Below are 22,707 nucleotides of genomic sequence, written 5' to 3'. Positions count from 1 at the left end.
TACTGAGCACGACATCTATGGTATGGAATATTCCATTGGTCATTTCATTGTTCTGTCTAGGATACTTCTCAGCTTTTATAGAAGTCTGAAAAGAGTCCTTGGAAAGTATAAACATCACTTAGCAACAACTAAAACAATATGTATTACTGACATTCCTTCCACAACAATCACTAGAATGAAAATTAACTCTTTACCAGCTGAAACCAGGACACTAGGATCTTTTGAAATTTAATTAGAGTAAGAAAGGAGACTGGCAATACTTGCCATATGCAATCATTCTACAACAGGAGAACATTATTGTAATTTTTCACTAACAGATTATAACATTCAAATGTGTTTTCCCATCCAAGAGAAGTCAGGTTAATCTTGCCCCTGTGCCACCTAAAACTCAGAGGTGTTGTTGACTCTCTTGAGGGACAAGAGGCCTTGCAGAGATCTGGATAGACTGGAACACCGGGCAATCAATGACATGAAATTTAACAAAAACAGATGCCAGATTCCACACCTGAGACCAAGTAATGCTGGATACAAGTATACATTGGGAGAGGAGTGGCTCGAGAGCACTCCTGCAGAAAGGGACCTGGGGGTGCTGGTCAGCAGCAGCTCAACAGGAGCCAGCAGTGTGCCCAGGCACCAAGAGGGCAAACTGCATCCCAAGGGGCATCAAACACAGGATGACCAGCTGGTCAAGAGGGGATCATCCTGCTGTATTCAGTGTTGGTGCAGCCTCACCTCCGAGGACTATGTGCAGTTCGGGGCCCCTAAATTTAAAAAGAATGTGAAGGTCCTTGAGTGGGTCCAGAGGAAGACAGCAAAGCTGATGAAGGGCTGGAAGGCATATCCTATGGGGAGCAGCTGAGGACTCTGGGTTTGTCTAGTTTGGAGAGAAGGAGGCTGTGGAGCAAGCTCATTGCTCTCTACAGCTTCCTGAGGAGGGGATGTGGAGGTGCTGATCTCTTCTCCCTAGGATCCAGGGACAGGACATATGGGAATGGCTCAAAGCTGCATCAGGGGAGGTTCGTACTAGACATTAGGGAACATTTCTTTACCGAAAGGGTGGTCAAACACTGCAACGGACTTCCTAGAGAGGTGGTTGATGCACCGTGCCTATTTGAGAGGCATTTGGAAAACACTCTTAAAGAATATGCTTTAATTTTTGGTCAGCCCTGAAGTGGTCAGGCAGGACTAGATGATCATTGCAGGTCCCTTCCAACTGGAACTATCATATTCTATTCAAAATGGCACAGACATTTACTGAAACAACAAATCAAGGTTTACTCCAGATCAGGTTCTCTGTAGTTATCTGAAAAAATTCCCATTACTTTCACTCTACAAATGATCAAGTTTACCCAGAACGGAGTGCAAAACTGCGGCTTTTATAGCTATGAACTTCATTTGCTAAGTTTCATAGTAGACTCATGTATTACAAATGGACATGTAAGATCCCAAAAAGTTTAAGTGAAGTCCAACAGATCTATGAAATCTACAAGCTAACAGACATAGTGGTAAACAGTGCCATGTGAAATGAATACTGCTTCTTACTACCTTCCTATCCAAACACCTTGTAGGCAACATGTCCTATATACTGATTTTAAAGAAAGACTTTGAGGAAGATAACTTAATTATTTTGCATGTTTAATGCAGGCTTCCAGAAAAATGCTGAATACTATGCTTCTTCAAGAAGGTATTTGTTGAAAAGACTACATAAATTGTTAGCGATAGAAGTGAAACAAGCATTCCAGCTAAAAGCTTTTCTGAATTGGAAAATTAGTCTGTGTTAAGCTAGTATATAGGTTTGTGCTTGCTTAAGCCTAATGGATGCATTTCCTGATGTCCCATCTTACCAAGCTGACTGTTGTTAGACAGATCGAATTTGCCTATTTCCAAAAAGCGCCCATGTCGAGCAAGACAACGTAAACTGGCTTGGAGCTTCTCTTCTGCCAGAGAATTTAACACAAGGTTGACACCTGCAATGAAAGGAGAAGGAACTATTTAATAAACTCAGCTCCGTTGAGAGCCTAACCATGTATTCTAGTGACTCATTTTGTCTTTAGAAAGTGCAACTGCATAATGTGGCATAGCTGACAAAAGAATGAAAAGTATTCCTTGAACTTACCTTTTCCATTGGTAACTCGCAGTATATGTTGCTCAAAGGTAGTACTTCGGGAGCTGGCAAAGCTATTCGCATCCAGTTGTGGGAATCTTGCTTGGAGATACTCGCGTTTCTCAGTGGAGCCTTGAAGTAGAAGACAGGTTGAATGATGCCAGTATATTTACATTAACTTTTTTTATGATAAACAGCCCATTTTCATCTGCACATCTTTTCCCCAACGACCGTAAGTCTGAGCAGCCATCAAGCACTTGCTTCAGATCTCTCAGGCTCTCAAGGTGTCAAACCTTAGGACAAAGGCTGTCTAGCTGTTACTGTTCATTTATGAGCTAGAGCAAGGACCAGAAGCAGACCAAGCCTTTCAATGGATAGACATTCTTTGATCGCATTACTGAATCTAAAGTCAAGAAGCCTTGATTCTCTTCCATACTTTTGATTATCTACCTCTGTACACTATACAAATTTGTCCATGCTGTGGAATTTTCAAGCATATAGTCAGTAGCTGTATCTATCATGTATCCTGTTCTCAGTCTAGAAACTAGATCAATGTTACAGGAGGCCATATTGGGGGAAAAGAGTATACACATAAATATGTATTTTTATATACAAACACATACGTGCACGAACACACACTTCCTCTCTCTATTTATTTTCCACCCCCACAACACTAGGCCCTCAGTACTCACCTACAGTAGTAAAGACACGGCAGCCCATGCTCAGGGCAATAGCAATGGCTGCTTGGCCCACACCTCCTGAGCCAGAGTGAATAAGGATACTCTCACCCTTCTTCATACCACCTCGAACCACCAAGGCATAATAAGCAGTGGCATAAACCACAGGCACTGAAGCTGCTTCTTCCAGAGTCCTAAGGAGCAAAGCGAAAGAGAGAGATCTTAAGCCTTGGAAAAAAGACTACTAGATTCTCCTGATGAGATCTGCTTTACTGCAATGGAAAGCTTAAACTGCCAAGATAGACCAAAAAGTATAAATAGTTCTCAATCATACAGCAGACTGCCACAGCTGCCAAGCACAGCCAAGAGTGTTATCATTCTGCAAAAATATTTTAGTAACTAACCACTAACATAACCAACACCAACATCCCAGCATATACTGCAACACATGGAGCTAAGAGCCCAAGAAAGAGACGATAACCTTGTGCAAGCCACCGCACAAAAACCAGCATTCGACTCCTGCCGTGAATCTAAGCCAAATCCTACAGCCGCTCAGGAGACTATGACTCTGTTATCATTTCCCAGAAGGGAATCTACCCATTGTGCAGTCCTTTGGTCCAATCAGGGCTCAGCCTCAGGCAGGAAGGCAAATCATAACCACATACACAAACCAGAAAACAGAAGTTGACCTACCAGTTTTTAGGCACCTCCCACAGAAATTTCTTGTCACAGTCTACCACTGTAGCCAGCCCCTTTGCTGGCAGCAATCCCATCACCCTTCTTCCAGCCAGGTCCCGTCCTGAGAACTCCATGCCCAGCATGCACTGCTGCAAAGCCCAGTTACCTGAAAGAACATACGCATCTTTTACAAAGGAAATTTCTCTTCTAAAATCCCTTGGTCGAGAATTTACTGCAACGTAAGTCCCTGAAAGTTGGAACCCCAGAGACAGAAAAGGTGCTGTCTACTATGCACACGGTTCATAAGTCACCATAGTTAATTTCTCACTCTTAAGAAGAGTAGTGGAAGAGGACTTGGTCCTATTAAATCTTACTCTTTATCCTTGATGATACTGCTTTAGTTTCCTCTTTGAAAAAGAACAGTACATAGACTAGAAAGGATGATAACAGCAAAAAAACGTTTACTGTGAAACCTTATTTTTTGCAAACACCCATTTTGGGTAGGGACTAATCTCAGAATAGAAACCCAGCCCAAGTCAAGTTGCCTATAAGAATCTCCAAGTACACTTTTTCTATGCGCAGTCCCCCCGCTGCTCTTTCAATAGAGCTTTAAAACCGTTCAGTAGACAATACATTAATTCTTAACTCCCTACGAGGCAAGATACAATCACCTCCATTTCGTAGACAGGAGTTTATTTCACCTTGCATTTTTCTCCCCTAAAAGCAAAGCGTGTCCAGTAGCATGGCAGCATGAAACTTCAACATTCGCACTTTGGTATGCACCTTGCCCATCTCTGGAACCGCCATCGTGTTGTTTCACCTCACACTTGATATCTATGCAATAGGGCTAAGTAATGTTTCCTCACAGCAAGGTTTATTAATTCTGCCAAATGAAAAATGGGACTGCAACTGGAAGTAGAACTTAGGAGTTTTTGGTGTACAGTCCTGCAGCAGGGCTATACTTCCTTTTCAAAAGTATGCTTTCTTGCTAAAGAAAAATTGATATACACTTTAGCCAGTGCATAGCTAATATTCAGGAGGTTATGTGAATAAATTCTAGAACAGAACATAATACATTTTCTTCTAGTATAATTTTAACTCACCAGGGATGGCATCTGGAGAAAGCTTTCCTGTGGCCAGCATAATGTCCCGGAAATTGAGAGATGCATAATAGACTTTGCAGAGTTGGACATTGGGATCAGTTGTGTGGAAGTGCCGAAGTGGAGAAACAATCCAACGAAGAGACGAGAGGTCTCCACGAGTCAGCGCATTTACATAGGCATATTCTGTCAACTCCTGAGGTTGTGCTGCAGAAGGAACAATAAGAACTTTACACACATTAACACAGGCACACACTTTCCAGAGCAAGTAAAATTCCTTGTGTAATTGCTACCTCCTCCTCCATTTGCTCTCTAGAAAGCACTTTTTTACCATGCAATTCTATCTACACCCCAAATAGCTCATCCTGCCTCCTGGCACCAGAGCATGCTACTGTTTACTCTGAGCCGGAGCAGAAGAATTCAAAATTATTCATTAAAAAATAATAAGAAGAAATAATTGTAGGAATAACAGGTACTAATTTTCTATTCAAGTCCATTCAGTCTCAAGGCCTTGCAAGTGATCCTCAGACCTCAAAGGAGTTACCTTGCTGCAACAAGAGATGCCTGAAGGAGCCCCACTTTCCATCACGATACACATTCATCACCAGGTCCCTCTGAACAATCTTCTGCATCTCCAGGGAAGAAAGACTCGTGGGTGGAACAGCTGATGAAGGGTTCAAGTTGGAAACAAACACACACCTAGAAGCCAAGAGTTGCCATTTTGTTTGTTTTGCTATAGGCTTGAAAAGAAGCTAACACAAAAATATCTCATCTCCAACTGTGACTCAAGGCTGTGCTTACGTACCTGATTCTGTGGCCTTCTGCTTCAAGGCGAAGGCAGTTCACCATTCCCAAAATTCCCGAGTTCCCACAACTGGTGGCAGTCAGCCACACAGGCTGCTCTGATGGGTCAGCCAAGATCTCCTACAGGACAAACCCCAAACTGTTTTATCAGGAACCACAAAGGAAACAGCCCTCATATCCTTAACACAGAGATGAATAACTTCTATTTTCAGAAAAGTAAATGAACACACACATACTTCTTTTAACACTGCTAAATATCTCATTTAGAAAGCATATGATTTGGAAATTCAGATATCTAGGACACAGGAATTCTCACCTTTAAGGATTCAACCCACTTAAAATGGGTCTCATCTACTGGCAGAAAAATGGGTGTTTTGGTAGGGACTTGCCGGCGACACAAGAAAATAACAGAGCCAAAGAACGATTTCTTCATAGCAACCAGATTCAGTGAGGCTTTGCTGAATATGCCCTCCCATTCTGCCTGTCAAATCATGTAAAACAACAGTTAACAGGAAAGTCAAAAGTCAATTAAAAATACAAGTCACATCTATACTTCATGTTGAGTGTCCTCAAAGACTGCTTCACCAGCAACAACAGGCACTGTCCACCTCTTTCTTGCTTTTGCTTGAAATCTTGGATCTATTCTGTATTGTCTCAGTACAAAAGTATGTTTGATTAACGTAACGGTATTGTACCCATGTCTACACTATTCCTTCTTAAGATCTTCAGAAAGCAGTTATACAAGTATCTTGAAGCCCTGGTTAGGAAACCAGTCTTACCACACTACCATGTGTACAAAAAGCCAGAGCAGTGACCATGTTGTCAAATCCCACAGGGTATTTGAACACGTCTAGAATTTAGTTCCAGCAGTAAAGGCACGCCTCCAAAAGACAGAGATTCCAACAGACAAGATAGCAGAAGTGGAAACACTGAATTTAGATGTTACCAGTCTGTCACATAAGCCCTATCTGCAATAGAAAAAGTAAAGCAGCACAGAGGAATCCTTCAGCTGCAGGGGGGCAGGGAGAAGCAACCAGCCACTAGCAAGGAAGAAGCACCTATAACACATGAGTTACATTGAAATAATATTTTAATTCTTTTGTTGTTCTGAAATACATGTTTGACATATCCAGAAATACTGAAGGTCTAGCATCTGAATGAAATAAGATGACTTCAGCCTCTTAGAAAAGTGTCCATTTGCTTCTCACATGCCAGGCATAAAACAGTGGAAGGGTTTTTTTACAGCATGATGCCTTATATCAATGACTAGGGACAGTGTCCCTATCTAGAAAACAAAGAACTATGTTAAGTCCTGCCCACTCTCGCCTGTGTAGTATCATTATCTTTAGAGAAAGTGCATTCAACTCACATGTATCTTACCCAAGAGATTTGCTAATACCAGGCTACTGACACTTATGACAGATATAGGTTTTAAGTTATCAGCTTCAGTAGCATCTCACAGTCTTTTTATCCCCCTCTTCACTGGGTAAGATGCAAATCTAAAGAACTCACCCTTTCTTCTCAAATCTCCTTGAAAAATCTTTGCAGAAAGTGAAGGGCTAGAATCCACGTCATTGCAAAATTCAAAATCCAACTACCATGCTCCAGAATTATAAGCAAAAGTTAAACTATTACAAGTGTTTCTCTCTCACGCTAAAACAGCTGAGAGGCTACAGCCACTCAAATCAGGAATAACGCATATGTTCTCTAGATAGGCAGTTTCCCCACTACTGCTTAGTCTAACAGCTGCCAAGAGAAAGCGATGTCCCAGTTTCCACCCTTACCCTAGCCACTCACTCTCCTCCTCTTCTGCCAGCATCGGCATTAGTTCATCTCCACATTATACTGATTTGCAGGTATAAAGCAGACACCCTGCACCCCACTCCCCTACTTCCAAGGGCTTATTTTGCTGTATCTCATTATGGGATCAGATAGAGCGGAGAGGAAGGGAAGGAAGGAGGAAAAAAAAAGTACAAGAGAAAAGCCTTCCTTGCTGGGAGCACTTCAACATTAGAAGCGCTTAACCAGGTTGCAAAGTCTCCCTCCCAGCAGCGATATTAAAAGGAAGAGAGATATTCTGAAACTGAAGCATTTTGGGATCCTACAATGATAAAGCTGTACCCCCACCAACAACGCAGCACATTATTTTTATATTGGCTACAAAGGAATTGTCCTGGGCAGTGTTTTCATACAGATTATATAGATATACAAGTGACAACAAATAATTTTCAAATGCCCTCTTTCGATGCCCTTTCAAATAATTTTAAGGCCCTCTTGACTGAACTCACAGCTTACTCTCCCAATCTAGTATGTGGAAATTCACAACTCTGAGGAATTGTTTTTACATATTCCTGAAGAGGGCCTCAACAGAGGCCGATGTAAGTGATGCCTGCTCAACATTCACCACAAGAGCTTTGGCAAGCGGTAGACTTCAGACTATCCACCAAGAAAGTATTTCTCCTTCCAGGAGGCTTACCTCACTCAGGAAGCTGTGTTTCTGCTGCAGATCTGGACTGGTAAGGAAACTGACAGTTTCTCCAAGAGTTTGTCCTTTAAGAAGGGTGTGTATCAAAAGGAACCCTCCTTCTTTGGCTGCAGCTGCCAAGTTCGACAGAATTTCAGTGGCGTTCCCTAGAACACTTGTTGAACAGTTGCATACCACCAGGTCAGCATTGGTCAGATTTCCAGAGGGAAGGTTAGATGGATCCCACTGGCTAAAGGAAACTCCAGCATCTTGTAGCTCTGCTTCCTTCGCTGAAAGAGTTTCCAGGATGCAGTCAGTGGCAGTGTAGTCCACCTGCAGCAGGGGCTGAGCATTCAGAATACTTTTGACACGAGAGAACAGATGCCCACTTCCTGCAAAAGCCTGCGATAAAAGAAGTGGAAGGAAAAGGGAAACCAAGTTGAAACATGAATGATATCCAGAATTATAACTGTAACAATAGAAGTATGCGATCAGGTTACTGGAAGGCCTGGAAACACTATCTATAGCCCCGTCCCGGGATTCCAGCTAACCTCTACTATCTTCATCCTGTGACTGATCATGTTCTCCAATGCCACATCCAGGCAAGTCTTCAACTCCGAAGAATCTAGTAATCCATTGAGAAGAGGGTCATCCTGGAGGTGCATTTTCTCTCGAGTCACTATCTGTTCCAGCTCAGAATGGAGGTTTCCATTCAGTTCCAGACGGCAGATTTCAGCAAGGACATGCTGAAGGCCCTTCTGTATGGATGAGGACTCTGCAGCAGCCACTGCAGTTTCTAGTCCAGGGATAACTAATTTGACACCATGCACCGCCACCTTAGCCTGTAAGTTCAGGATTAGATCTATGGAATAGAAGGGGAAATGAAAGGAAGAGTCAGATTTTCCAAAGGTCTTTCTTTTCCTCTTTGCCATACTGCTGATCTGCACCACAGATTACAGCATCTTGTATCATTAGCCTAGCCACAAAGACTCAGTGCGTGCTCCTGTACATCCACATGATTATGTATTGTGCAGTAGTTGCAGCCCTCAAACAAGCAGGTTTTGTGGCAAGACAGTCTAACACACCAAAATTACCCATGGCAAGACTGACTAGAAGAGGGCAACTAACAGAAAACCTCTGACTGATTCAGGGAGTTGTGGAGGGAAATTTTAAGTTTCTGCAGATACTAAAATAATTTTGTGCTTTATAATCAGATGGAAAATAGCTCAGCCTGAATGAAATCAGGAACAGCATTACAAAAAAATGAAATAGAAATCCCACTACAACATATGTTAAAGACTCTGGGGACAGTATTTGGACACTGCAGGAAAAAAGAGAAGTCTTCAAAATCTATTGCCAAATCAAAGGATGTGTGAAGACACTTTACGTATACAGAATAACAAAATTGCTGTCTCAAGATATAGCAAGATTAATCACTTCCAAAACAAAAAGTAACTTTTTTCCCCTTTGATGAAAAGGTACTTAAAGTGATGAGCTAAGTGGATGTCTCCCCATCCAAAAAGCACTGTACTAGGCCACCAGTTTCACAATAGACAAAGCTGCTCCCATTCTATTCTTGAAGCAAACGCAAATATATTTTTTGGCATGCCTCACCAAACCACTGTCCCTTCTTGGATATGCTCTTGTGCCCACAACCAAATGGGATCAGACATGTTAGCTTATGTGTCTTGGCAGTTCTCAGGGAAAGACAAAACAAGAAAGCTAAAGACTTGAAGTAGGATCTCCTGCCAGTATCTGAAGCAACTAGGTTGGATTTCTCCTCAGAGAAGACGATTTGTGCCTCTCTGCTTGCAAAGGGCATTGCGCCACCTGACACCGCATTGACTGCTACAGAAGGTAGATGCCCCTCCTACGCTACTGGGCTTTACTCCTACCCACATTCTAGAGATACCTGAGGCAGAAGTAGCTTTTAGCTTCTAGCAAGCATACAAACATAGGACTCCCGCTGAAGTCTTCTACACAGACCAACACTATTTCTTGGATGTTCTGAAGCATGAACAGCTTCTCTCAGGCATTTCTTTCAGGCTGGAAGATTCCTTTAGTGTGAAAATAAACCAATCCCACTCTACCTTTGCAGTGCTCCAGATAAGCATGAAGGTGGACACTGGAAGACAAACAGTTACTCTCAGTATAGGGCACAAAGCAGAATTTTTCCAGGGTGGGAGGGATCCGTTCCTGTTGTCGTCGTGGTGCCACAGAAGCATGAAGACCACTGATCTGAACGCCTCCTGCTTTAAGGCTACCAAGACAGCGGTCCACAACAACATCAAGAGCTGGAAGACATGTGAAAAAAAAAAACCCGTAAGTTTGCATCAAACACTACAAGTATTTTATTCAAGGTGATCAGATGAACAGTGCACTGTCAGACTGTTACAGAAGCTGCACAACAGCTTGGAGACTAAGAGGGCCCCCCAAAGTCCATCCTACTTCTTAGGAAGCCATACATTCATCCACAGAGCAGCCAAAGCAACTAGCAAAAGCCCAAACATGAGAGACGTTACCTTCTATGTTGTCCTGGTATTGGCACACCTGCTCTTGATGCAGCACTGGGTCAATAAACACTGAGCGAATCCTGGTGGGTAAGCGTAGACTGCGCCCAGTCTCAGCTACGATTATCACGTGTAGCAGGGTGTCAAGGAAGGTCACCCAGTTCCCATTCCACAGAACTTTCCCTGTGTTTGCTGCAGAAGAGAAGGGCGAAGCCTCACTGTGATTTTTGTCATTCAGCAGATGCCAGAAGTCACTGCTTACCAAATGCAGTCTGCTGTATCTACCCAACCTCCCCCGTAAACTTTGATAGTCAGTTCTACATTGGAGATAACAGCTTTCCCAATGCTCTGTCAGAACACTTGGTTGTTCTCCATTATCACACAAAGTATAGTTATCGCACAAAGCGGCCAGGTGGACCACTAATACAAATGGAATTAAAAGATCAAATATTCATCATCTTTCTATAGAAAGTAAATTCACCTTCACTGTCGCATTCCAGAACACCCTGGAAAGTTGGTCCATAATTATATCCACGCAGATGCAGCTCTTGGTAAATGTCATCTTTCAAGAGGCTGGACTTTGAGCTCATGCCTACTTGAGTCTGAAAGTCAACTGGCTGGTTATGGAAATTCTTCAGAGCAGTGTCTTCTAGGGGGGAAATCTTCCCTGATGGGCAAAGTGGCAAGAATAAGAATCATCAGTGTCCATAAATAATGGATTTTAGTAGGACTGTGCATACAATTACACTTCCTTCACTTACCACTCACAGCCAGATTCCCATTCCCTGACACCTCAAAGCAGCGGGAAGCAGGCATGAGTCTTACTTCCAGCTGTACTGATCCTGCAAGAAACATTGAGGAAAAATCAGGGCTGTGAGGTCATTCATTGGTACCATCCTCGAGCAGAGCTTTCTCTTTCACCATCTCCAGACTCACTGTGCACAACACGGAATAAAGATGACCATAACATGTGCTACTTGACTGTGTGAATTCAATTCTTTGTTCAGTCATATTGCACTGCTCTTCATATTCTTGCTCCTGCGTTCCTCCTCACTGTCTCCTTGCACTTCTTTTCCTCCCACTCCCTTCATCTTCATTACACAGTTGTACCAGCACTCCTCACTCACCCTTTTTGGGAAGGATAGTTGCCTGATGAATTGTGACATCCTCAAACATAACAGCCATTTGCTCCATAGCCATGCCAAGAGACCGTGCCAGAGTTCGCCAAGCCAGCACTAGGTACCCAGTTGCTGGGTACAGGACTCTGCCATCAATGCAGTGACCCACCAAGTAGTGGTCAGGAGAGTCAGGACTCACATCTGTCAAAGAATAAAGATCAGAATAAAAGTAATACAAACATCCTAATAAGGACGTCTTTTCCCCTCAATGTCTGTAAGAGGTTCTACTGGGTTTCCAACTATGCTGCCTGGCAACATACAGCTCTTAAAAATACTGTGAGTCTGAACCAAGACAGTTTCCTGCTCTGTTCATATTCTCTCATCTCATTTCAGAAGCATATCCAGTCTTTTTCAATCCAAACCAAACCTTAAGCTCCAGAATATGGCTTCAAGGATGCGGCTTTGAATATCATTTTCCCAGTTTTAAAAAAGAAACGCAGCGATAAAGCAGGAAAGAGACAAACAAACAAGAAAATCCAACAGGCAAACACACCAATGTTGTAAACTGAAGCAGATGCAGAGCCTTTGGAACCTGCTGGAAAGTCTTCAGCTTTTGGAACATCCCAGTCCTGGCTGTGGTCCCATTTGATGTATGGAGAAATAAGGGGTGTTCCTACTGGGACAGGGTATTCCACAAGTGGGAACAAGTTATTTCCAAGAACATTTATCCTAGGAAGACAAAAAGAATCAAGACAATGTGTGTGGGGGGAAGGGGGAAAAAATTGACCATAATACTTAGAGGTCAGACAGTAATTGGTCTTGGCCTCTGCGTGTGAGATTTCTCCAGCAGTACCACGACACTTACTGCAGCCAAATTTGTAATTCTAACAGTCTACAAGGTGCAAAGTTTATTTCCAAGAGCTAGTTCCAGGCTCCTAGACCTCTAGAATGGGACTCCTTCTTTTTTAAAAGGTATCTTCCCAGCCCAAGCAGTCTCTAACCCAAGGCAATATTTCTAAGTGAGTAGGTTTAAATATGTAAAGCACAGATGTAAACCCCATTTTTTCCCAGGTTTGTTGAAGGACTCTTTCAATCCTTGTGAAGATATGCATGCTAGAGAAGAGACCTGAATTTCCTCCTAACTGATACCCCACTCACCCTCCTCCCTTAGTCTCCTTACCCAGTTAGATGAATCTTTCCAGTCTGCGTTAGGAAGAACTCCAAATTATTTTTGTGATCTTTCTTCATCAAAGGTAGAATGGTGCAACTTGGTTTCAAAGTTCTCCTCAAGATAGCCTGGTCAAGTAGAGTGCATAAATCACTGGAAGGCATTACTTACTACTTTGTCTCTGAATTTTTCTCTATAGAGCCCAAACCTCTTCTGTTTCTGTGCCAGCAGTTCTGTGCTAGGTGTTAGAATGTATACCATTTTGAGAGGCAAAAGGAAGAGCAGCACAACACCCTTCCAGCAATCCAAGAAGTTGCACATCTGGTAAAGCAGAACCTACGTAATATTCATGAAATTCTGCCAAAACACAAATCTCCCTTTCCCAAGCAGATTGTCAAGTGGAATCAAAAGCTGCACATCAAGAACTGCAAGATCACTCTCTCAAGCCTCCCACTCACACACAACCCCCCACACCCCCCCTCCAGCTTTAGGCCCTTACTCCCAGGAGCAGCCCTTTTTAGTCTGAAGCATCCTAGAGCATTTTCCAAGTGACAGCTATTAAATCAAAAAACACAGTCTTGAATATCTAACCCAACTTGCATCTTCTCTTCAATTTGGTTCCATGGTCTTTAAATGGGAGAAGGAAGAGGGGAAGAGAGAAGCCTCTCTCAAACCCAGCTGATAAAGCCTCCGGTCACTTGCATTAGAGTGAAAAACTGTAAAATTATTTTAACATGAAATGCAAGATATTTTTTACAGAGAAAGATATCCACCTAATTTAAAAGCCCTGTTCTGATTCCTTCTTCAAGTCACTTTCAAAACCTAAATAAGACTAACATGACACAATAAATACACACCAGATTGGAACTCAGAAGCACTGTATAACTATTACACTTAAGTCATAAGTAACTATGATTTTTCTTAACACTTCTCCTCTTGCATGCCACAGACCAAATAAAGAAACCAATCCTTGAGCCTTAAGGGACAGGCACAAGACTGCAGCACTGATCTGGTGGAGCAAGTGCATCCTAATGCACCTCATGTTCTGCATTCTCTACTATGGAGCTAATAGTAGGAATAATGAAGAAAGGAATAATGATCTGATCATTAGAGGAAAGGAGTTTATGAAGAGAGAAAGCTCCTGTAGTCTCAGACTACTTGGTCTAGGAGAAGAGGGGAACGCCACTACCAGCCACCACCTTCTAAGACAAGAAGGTCAAACCAAATCCAGTGTACGGACAGTGAGAACAGATTTTCTATAGAGAAGGCCTGTTAGTCTTTAATTTCTCCTCCCACCCCAGTTTTCACACACACTCTTGATTAGATCCAAACAATGAAATGCTTTTCTTACTCATTGCACAGTTCAAAGAGCTGACTATCAGCTATCTGAAATGCATGGCAATGAATAAAAGCAACAATGTGAATGTCTGGATGGGGAAGCAGTAGTGTGTTGGGAGATATATATATATATATTTTTTTTTTTAAATAATATTAACATTCCCCCCCGCAAAAAAACCCACAAGCCCAAAGCAAACAGAATGAAAATAATCACACCAAACTACACACAGACAAAAAAACCTCAAGAAAGTGTTAGAACTGGGAGAGACTCAAAAGTACTGGAGAGAGAAAGTGTTCTCAGAACTACGGGGCGGGGGACAGAAAGGAGCAGTATTCCTTAGTCTTCAATCCCTCAATCGCCTTCCTGCAGCAGCATATCAATATAGTACCATACTGACACAATCAAATACAATACCTGTAAAAGAGCATGAGGAGCAATCTCTACTACAACAGCATTCTCTGGAATATGTTTCAGACCTTCATGGAACAGCACTGGATTCACTAGGTTGTTCACATGATACTCCGCAGAGGAATTCTTAGCGAGATCACTCTGCCACTGAGATTCAGGGATAGACGTACTGATCCATCGTGCAGAACGAGGTTTAGGGTGTGGAATGACCTACAGACAGACAAGGAAGAGGGACAGGAGGAAAAGTTACATGTCACAGGTAACTATAAGACAGGCAAAAGCAAGCAGCCCCTCCTTTTCACAGGCCCTTTTTCTCAGCTTGATTGCTCAGGACATCCTTCTGCTTGAGGCCATAGGACGTCAAACCTCAGATGTCACAGCAGGTATATATGCTCTTCAAAAGACTTCCTTCTCCTCCAAAAGAAAAGAAGCCCCTTAAGCTCAACATTACCTATACTCAAATCCAGGTGCCTGAGCATAAGCCACGCGAGCCATAGTTAAGCAATATTACCTTTTTCAGGGCACTGAGCAGCACTGGTGCAATAGATGCCATGTAATAGGAATGAAATGCAACTCCAGCACTGCGCACCTCCTTTGCAAACACACCATCCTTTTTCAGTTTGGCTACAAACGCGTTCACAGAATCCTAAGAAGAGAAATATAAGTGAACTAAAAATAAAAGCTCCCAATGTATTTGGGAACTGTATGAGTCACCATACTCCCCTCATGCCCTTCATCACTTGCCACTTAAGGGGAGCAATATCTGGGATGAGGTTGTTGCCCTTCTCAGTCTTATAATTTAACACTTATTATGGCCATGGCTATAAGACTATTCTGCATAAAAAGTCTTTTATTACTATTCTGCATAAAAAGTCTTTTATTACTAGCTTACTGAGGCACTAATATCACTTCCTCTCATAGAACATTTGAGTGTTTAAGTTTACGCAAAGCACCACAACCCCTCCCACCACTTTAATCCAGCTCCCCTTTGCAAGCTGCTGAGCTTTAACTCAGCTTCACGCTTTCTTCAAACCAGAACTTCATGGGTTCCAGACTCAACTCTGGTATGCACAGTATCAGTTCCATGCTCACCAGAGGCCCCGAAACAGTGACGGTATCTTCAGAGTTGTGACAGGCTGGTACCACATTTGGAGGACAGCGTTGTTTACACTCCTCCCATGTCAGACCTGCAGAAGGAAGACCTCAGGACAATGTAAGTGTTTCTACCAGGGAGCCTGATAAAGGGAGGCAATCTTAACTGCACAATCACTGCACTTAATTCAGCATTTTGCAAAACTGGGAAGGATTCTTAAAAGACAGACAGACATCACCCTTTTGTGCCAAAGTGATTCTGCAAAAGCTAAGGATATTTATCTCAGGGCTTTAACATGACATTTATCACTGTGATATTGAGCACAAAACCAGAGTACTGAATCTTTGTACCATGCCATTAAGGGATGGGGGGGGCGGCGGGGGAACCCACACACTTCCAAAGCTACAGAATTTGTTGTTTTGTCTCATCTTGCCCTTAGCAACCCGAGCTAGAACAGGAGAGAGAATACATGAGCTTGACTCATAGGAACTGAAAGCCACAAAATACCTATAGAAATCAACAACTCTAGTGGCTTAAACTAGCTCAACACATGCAATATCTGGTCATATATTACATGGATACAAGACACAGGAAGAACTTGAACTCAACATCAGATTATGAAAAACATATATGCAGCACTCCCAGGTAAGTTCTGTGATAAGTGCCATGTATTTAATATCAAGGAAAAGAAAGCTAAATTGGTAGGTAGTCCTTTGTGGCATTAGTTAAAAGTAATGAGTCTAGGATTATAGCAAGGGACTAGTCAAACATACTGCATTAGACCTGTAACAGCTTCTCTTTAGTGTTTCAGTTTTTAATTGACCACTGCGTCCAATAATAAGAAACAGAAGAGCAATAATACTACCAATAATAATTACTTTTTTAAACATTAAGTCACCATGAAGCCACACCATGAAGCCAAACTGCTGGATCCAAAGCTAAAAATTTCACCTAATACCAAACAAAACTATAGGACTTGCAGAAGCACTGACCAAAGTTTGTTCAGGAGAAAGCTTCTTCTGAAGTGCTCTTAGGCCCAAGTAAGTTCTATTGGCATTAAGTTTCACTAGCCAGTTGCCCACTACATAATAGCAGCTTACTGGTTTCACATCTCATTACTCTTGCAGACAATCAGAAATACCTCTTTTTTTTTTTTAAAAAAGAAAATTCAAATATATATGTGTGTGTATATATACACACAGTATAGATATATCTCTATATATGTATTAAAAAAAAAAAAAAAAGAATAAAGAGACAAAACCCCTGGTGCCCCAGATTTTCACTTGTCTTTTCAAGCAGATTATTTATCAAGCCTCTGTCATTGGTCACCTGCCAAAAAATCCCTGCATTTCCACTTAGTTTTGGTTGGATTACCAAAATTCTGCTGTATTCCAGGTCAGAGATTACTACCATTAGATCAACTTCAATATTTAATATCCTGTTCTACATCAGAAGAAAAAGAAGAGACAACATTAGCCAAAGTTTTACAGCTACGATTGTCTCCACCAACATATTTCAGAGCCCAATTTTATCCCAACGCCATACAACAGATCCGATGAACCCTCCCGTATCACTCTTTTGGTAATGGTATACTTACCAACAGCAGCCATTCCTCCTGGGGGCAATTTGGCTTCTTTAACGCATCGTCCCCGCCAATAAGCGGCAAGAATGGCTTCTTCATGACTTAAGGAGTTATCTGCATAGCCACAAGCTAGTTCTCCCACTGAGTGGCCCAAAATCCCATCAGGCTGCAGACCTGCAGCCTTCAGCATATCAATCTGAGCAATCTGCAAGGAAATGCAGGGATTAGTGATTTCATGCCAGAGTAAGCAGGTGTCAGGCCTCAGAGGCACACAGCAGTAGTGAGTACATCACAAAATGGCTTTTTGGTACAGACATTCTTCTTGGCCTCACTGCTTCCCCCCCTTCCCCGACAACTGCGGGTTCAGCTTCTGTTTCAAAACAATCCCAAGAATCATTATGTGACTCCAGGATTGTTTGAGCCTCTCGACTATGTACCTTTCCACTAAGAAAGTATTTCCAACAACAGGAGGTTGCCAAGAGCATGTCTGTACAAAGTAAGAGGCAAGACCAGCTTTCCAGATCTCTTTAAAAGCTCTGCCTTTAGTTTGTTAAGAAACAATGAATCCCACATTGTCACCCAGAATTAAGAGAAACTTCATTTAGCATCATATAGTTTGTTTGTAGAACAAGTTTTAGAAGGCATTCTAAGGAACCCTGTTCCTTGGCATAAACATTTGCATAAAACTTAAGACATTCCTTGATCTCTTAAAAGGAGGAACTGCCCCACATACGCACACAGATACACAGGCAAATCAGTTTAGATCAATATTTGTCCAAGCATCTAGCAAGTGGCAGAGCCCAGAACTATCAAGGGTGCAACACAGTCCCTCCTATCAGAGAGATATTTCTAACAGCTGCCATTTGCTGACGGCACAAAACAATCTTCCATAAATCCGTATAAATGGTTACCAGCCAAATAGACACACTAGCAGAGCATGCTTGTGTGGATTGAGTCCATGACCCCCTCCACCAGTCATTTGAGTCTTACCTGAATAGCAGCTAGTCCAACAAATGCATGGACAGTGTCATCAAAAGTGTTCTCATCTGCTTGCAGAAGCAAGTCTGAGACCTTTAGGCCTGTGTTCTTCAAAGCCTCATCCGAGCGCAATATAGACTGGCGAAACAAATCCAACTTCATGAGACTCAGGCCCATACCTTTCCACTGTGTCCCCATGCCTGCAGGATAGGCAAGGAGAAAGCAAGCTTTAGTAATGCTCCATAAAAGTAGACATCACACACTTGCTCTGGTAGTGAAAGAATTCTATCTAAGAGCAGAATATACATTTCTAACATCCTCTAAATTAGGCACTGCTTTTTATTTTCCTGGACTTCGCTATCATGAGAAGATAGCAAAGTTGGAAGGATTAGATAAAACACATGAAACACAAGTCTCCTGACATACCACATGGCTGCAAGGTATTTTCTCATGTGAGAGTGGAAAACAACATTAGAGCACACAATCCAGTTGCTCAAGCCCCAGATCTACAGAGGAACGCAGACCCCTGGACCCACTGCTGCATACCTACCTGAGCAGATGTACCATAGTGGTCTACCAGATGCTTGAACTTGCTGGACCTCTTTTATGTCACTCTCAGTGCCAACTAGCGTGTAGCCCCTGTAGGGCATGGAGGATACAGGAACTGTAGAGATATCACTGAGTAGGCTTATAAATGGGCTGCAGCCTCCATGTTTTCTGCTCTCTTGTATTAGTATTTCCACAGCTTCCTGGGTTCTGCCACAAATTTGAACCAGTCTTGGCATGCTACAAGTCTCCAGAGGCTGGTGTTTCTTCTTATTTGGCCTCAGAATGACATGAGCATTAGCACCTCCAAAGCCAAAAGAGTTGATACTAACAAGGCCACCTTTCACTGGCGTTGGTTTACAAACTACCTCCAAAGAGCCATCTTGTAAGGCAGGAATATCTGGATTTGGGGTATTGAAATGCAGATTTGGAGCCCACAGCCCATGCTCCAGAGAGAGAATGACCTGGAAGAATAAAAAAAAAAAAAAAAAAAAAAAAAAAAAAAAAGAGTGTTCTGTGCTCCATGTTTTCTTGTAACAAGCATTCTTTTGTTGTTATTGTTTTACTATAAATGACCATGTAAGCATTCACTAGAGAATAGCATTCTTGATGTTACTGAGGTAGTACCTACTTCACCTAGGCAAATTTCAAGGCCTTGCAGGAAATCAGCAGTGAATGTGAAGGGAGTAGCTTTAAGTTTAGCTTCCAGACCCTTTCTAACTGGAAAGCCATGCCATCTTGCTGGGAAGGCAGCCTGGCTACTAAGAATATCACATCTTCTTTCTCCCCTGTCAGATCCTGTCCCTTCATCACACTCTGCTTCACCTCTCGCCAGTCACACACAGCCAACACATGGTCTTCCCTATCACAATGAACGCTTCTGTTTCTGCCATTGCTGCAAATGAGCCAAGCTGAAGCACTGATGAAGGAGTTTGCTTGCTGCTTTGCACCCATTTTTTGTCTTCTTGATCCAAAAAAAAAGAAGGAACAGCAGACTGGTCAGAACTGGCAGAGCCAAAGAGAAGTACAGAAACAGCATAAGAGTTAGAATAGCTGTGCCAAAAAAAGCAAGAGTCCCCTTCTCTTAGCAGCATCTCTACAAATAGCCCATAGCACCAAGCCCATACTCCTCTGTGGCACAAGTCCAGCAAATCACAGACTACAAGGTCAGCTGCAAACACTCAGTGCTCTGTATGTCTGGTAGTTCCTTCATCACTCCCAAACGGTCAGAGAAACGGGTATTGGTTTGGGAACTGTTCTTCCAAGTTGACTATCTGACATGTCAGCTTACCTGGTAGGACAACCAGCACAAATGCATGATTTCAACTCCAGCCAGCATGTTTAAGGCTGCAGTGACCCAAGTATTTTCATGCACATTGTTCTACACCTACAATACTATGAACTTGCTGTTGCTTTACACAGCATACATATTTGTTCTTTTTAGTCTGCCACGGCTTCTAGACAAGTTTGAGAGTACAGTAGTGAGAGTATACCAGAACCACCAAGCAGCTTTGTCTTTGCTGTACAGCAAGTAATTAGACAGGCCAAGTTCTTCGAAGGTGCAGGTGAGTTTTCCCTCCCTTCGCAGAATTTAACTAAAGTGGCCTGGGCAAGCCCTTCTTTCATACCTATCCACATAATGAATGGATTCTCTTCAAGTCTGAAATCAGATACTTTCAAGATCTATTTTCCTAACTGCCATCTCACATAAGACCATTTTATGAAATTACAAAAGAAAATGTTTACGGAAACTGCAGACTTCCTGAGACAGTTACTGTCTAAAAGACAGTGGCCTTGGTGTAGTTTCTGGCTTGGTCTCAAGGACACCCCATCAGCCACTCTGATCAACTTCCAAATCTTAAAATACAGAGTGCTGCCCAGCTTTCAAAGAATCAAGAACAGACACAAAGCTTCCAACACACTTCCAAAGTTTCAGGTGCTTTCAAGATGCCAGCTCTGGAAACAAGACCTAACACAACTTAATAAAAGCATAGCAAAAAAATATTCTAGCAGGCACAATGGGTGCCATGGGCTCTTGCCTGCAGCTGTAAATTCCCATGCAAAGTGAAGTGAGAAAACTGATTAAAAAAAAAAAAAAAAGGAGTGAGAAAACATGGTGTCAGAAGTCTCCAAAAGGAAACTGTGGCCCTTGTCTCTGCAGTTCTGCATCCTCAAAGAAACACAGATGGGGAAACAATACCTGAAAGTTATCATCCTATCCTGACAGGTAACAGCAGAACTGCACTAAACAAGTTGTTTATAGTTTACCACACAGTACGGATGGAGACGGTTATTTTATGACTCAATTATCATTCCTTCTATGAAGGTGCCAGTCTGAGGGACAGAGGTGCTAAAAAAAAAAAAAAAAAGTTTTCCTCTACAGACAGACACTGCTGTCTCCCTGACTTATTTGCAGATGAGGCTATACACTGCAAGTTATATGCATTCAGGTCACAATAACCACTTTAAAGACCCCAAAATTCTAGCAGTGACAGTGTACGTGACTTCAATTTGCGTGGCTCTAAGGCTATCAGTAATAGGCTTACAACCAAGTGTGAACATTAGCTAGCTCTCTGCTAAGCAGTTTAGCAGCCAGAGCCAATAGATGACTGTCTGCCTACCACAGTAGTTAGTAGGCTGGTTGCTAAGACAACCAGTTATTCAAGCTGATAGCTTCATCCTGAAGAGCTCACCTGGCTTTCTGCCAACACAAGAGAGAAGAGGAAGAGATGATACATCCCTGACAAACAGCCAGAAGGACGAGCTACTCTTCTGGCACTGAAAGCCCACACTGCTTCTTATTGTTGGTCATTGCCAACTACTCCAAACATTTAAATCCCTCTACTTGTATAGCCCCCAAACCCAAATGACTTACAGCAGAGTTCTGTTGGAATGCCCAGTGTAAGGATAATTCACAGAGTGATCCCAAAGCCTTTATGCTGAGCAGAGTTATGTTCCCGTATAATTCAGTAGGAAGGGGAAACTAAAGTGTGTGTGCGTGCATGCATGCACACACTTGCCTGTGCAGACAGCGCAGGGCCACCTGGGCATTTGTGTCCAGCTTGCAGAATAGCCACCTGAGCGTTTAAAAGTATTTGCAGGTGAAGCAAGAAGCAGATTATTAATGATAAACACCTGAGTTGTTCACATTACCAGTGAACATCTTATCTGGATCGGTGCATATTTTCCTTAAAACAAACATTAAAACCCCCACACAGTTGTGTTCCCCTCCTCCCCTAGTTTTCCTTCCGAAGCCACCTCTTACCTTGGCTAATGCAGCAAGCCCAGAGGCAGGCTCTGGATGACCCATGTTTGACTTGGTTGATCCAATCAACAGTGGCTCTCTCTTACACTGACAGAAGAGATTTACAATGCCATTTACTTCCTGTGGATCTCCAACCTAGTAGGAAGATAATCAGAATGGCTATCAGTTAGCACTTCCAAAACACACCACAAAAGGGAAACTTGAAAGATTAAGAAGTTTGACAAAATCCAAAAGTGGTAAAGCAGTACATATTCTAGTAACTCATAGAAGGGAGAAATATAGTTCACTTTGGAAAAACAAAGAATAATTTGATAGAAAAGTGTGGCAAGAGATGCAAGGAAAGAAGATAAGGGACAAAAAAACACTCTAAACCTAAAGGGGCCATCCTGACCTTGGTGCCTGTCCCATGAGCTTCAACATATTCCACTTCCTCAGGTTTGATACCGCATTCTCTGTACAAAGATCTGACCAACTGCTGCTGCATCTCTCCAGATGGAAACGTCACACCTAGAACCAAAATTGTCATCAATTCCTCTCTCATATCAGATGCTTCCTGTTCTGATTTTAGCACCCTTTCAACTGCTTGGGGCTACCACGTCAAAAAAAAAAAAAACCAAACCAACAAAAAACCCAACCCAGAGAGAGACTTTTTCAGGATCTAAACCTATGTTCTACGCACCACACGCAATAAGCCTCTCAAGCTCTTTGCAAGAAGAGCAGAGGAACCAGAAACAGACCTAAAGCAATCAGTTAGACTAGTGATGGAAGATACTGGTTATCAGAACACCAGGAGTTGTCTACATCAAGCAGAATATGTGAAATTTGGTGTCTCCATAACTGGAGAGGGGGAGAAATGGGACAGGAGTAGGGAAA

General features: G+C 42.4%; 1 protein-coding gene across 1 annotated transcript in view; it reads right to left on the bottom strand.

The window, feature by feature from the left end:
* FASN (fatty acid synthase) overlaps positions 1-22,707 on the bottom strand; it is a 38,051-nt gene that overhangs the window by 10,231 nt on the left and 5,113 nt on the right. Inside the window, exons 6-30 of the mRNA XM_009881261.1 lie at positions 22,226-22,341; positions 21,835-21,969; positions 18,574-19,033; positions 18,036-18,223; positions 17,061-17,250; positions 15,463-15,557; positions 14,882-15,016; positions 14,377-14,580; positions 12,636-12,751; positions 12,009-12,184; positions 11,465-11,656; positions 11,099-11,179; positions 10,819-11,004; positions 10,350-10,529; positions 9,918-10,121; positions 8,379-8,689; positions 7,840-8,229; positions 5,680-5,844; positions 5,365-5,483; positions 5,104-5,258; positions 4,563-4,766; positions 3,475-3,625; positions 2,797-2,975; positions 2,117-2,236; positions 1,845-1,967 (exon numbers count right to left, since the gene is read on the bottom strand). Coding sequence (XP_009879563.1) covers positions 1,845-1,967; positions 2,117-2,236; positions 2,797-2,975; positions 3,475-3,625; positions 4,563-4,766; positions 5,104-5,258; positions 5,365-5,483; positions 5,680-5,844; positions 7,840-8,229; positions 8,379-8,689; positions 9,918-10,121; positions 10,350-10,529; positions 10,819-11,004; positions 11,099-11,179; positions 11,465-11,656; positions 12,009-12,184; positions 12,636-12,751; positions 14,377-14,580; positions 14,882-15,016; positions 15,463-15,557; positions 17,061-17,250; positions 18,036-18,223; positions 18,574-19,033; positions 21,835-21,969; positions 22,226-22,341 — 4,575 coding nt within the window. The remainder of the gene's footprint in view (positions 1-1,844; positions 1,968-2,116; positions 2,237-2,796; positions 2,976-3,474; positions 3,626-4,562; positions 4,767-5,103; positions 5,259-5,364; positions 5,484-5,679; positions 5,845-7,839; positions 8,230-8,378; positions 8,690-9,917; positions 10,122-10,349; positions 10,530-10,818; positions 11,005-11,098; positions 11,180-11,464; positions 11,657-12,008; positions 12,185-12,635; positions 12,752-14,376; positions 14,581-14,881; positions 15,017-15,462; positions 15,558-17,060; positions 17,251-18,035; positions 18,224-18,573; positions 19,034-21,834; positions 21,970-22,225; positions 22,342-22,707) is intronic.

The sequence above is a fragment of the Charadrius vociferus genome, unplaced genomic scaffold (assembly GCF_000708025.1).
Source record: "Charadrius vociferus isolate BGI_N301 unplaced genomic scaffold, ASM70802v2 scaffold373, whole genome shotgun sequence".
Classification (NCBI taxonomy): Eukaryota; Metazoa; Chordata; class Aves; order Charadriiformes; family Charadriidae; genus Charadrius; species Charadrius vociferus.
Note: the sequence above shows the minus strand (reverse complement) of the source record. Positions and strands in the feature narration are given on the sequence as shown.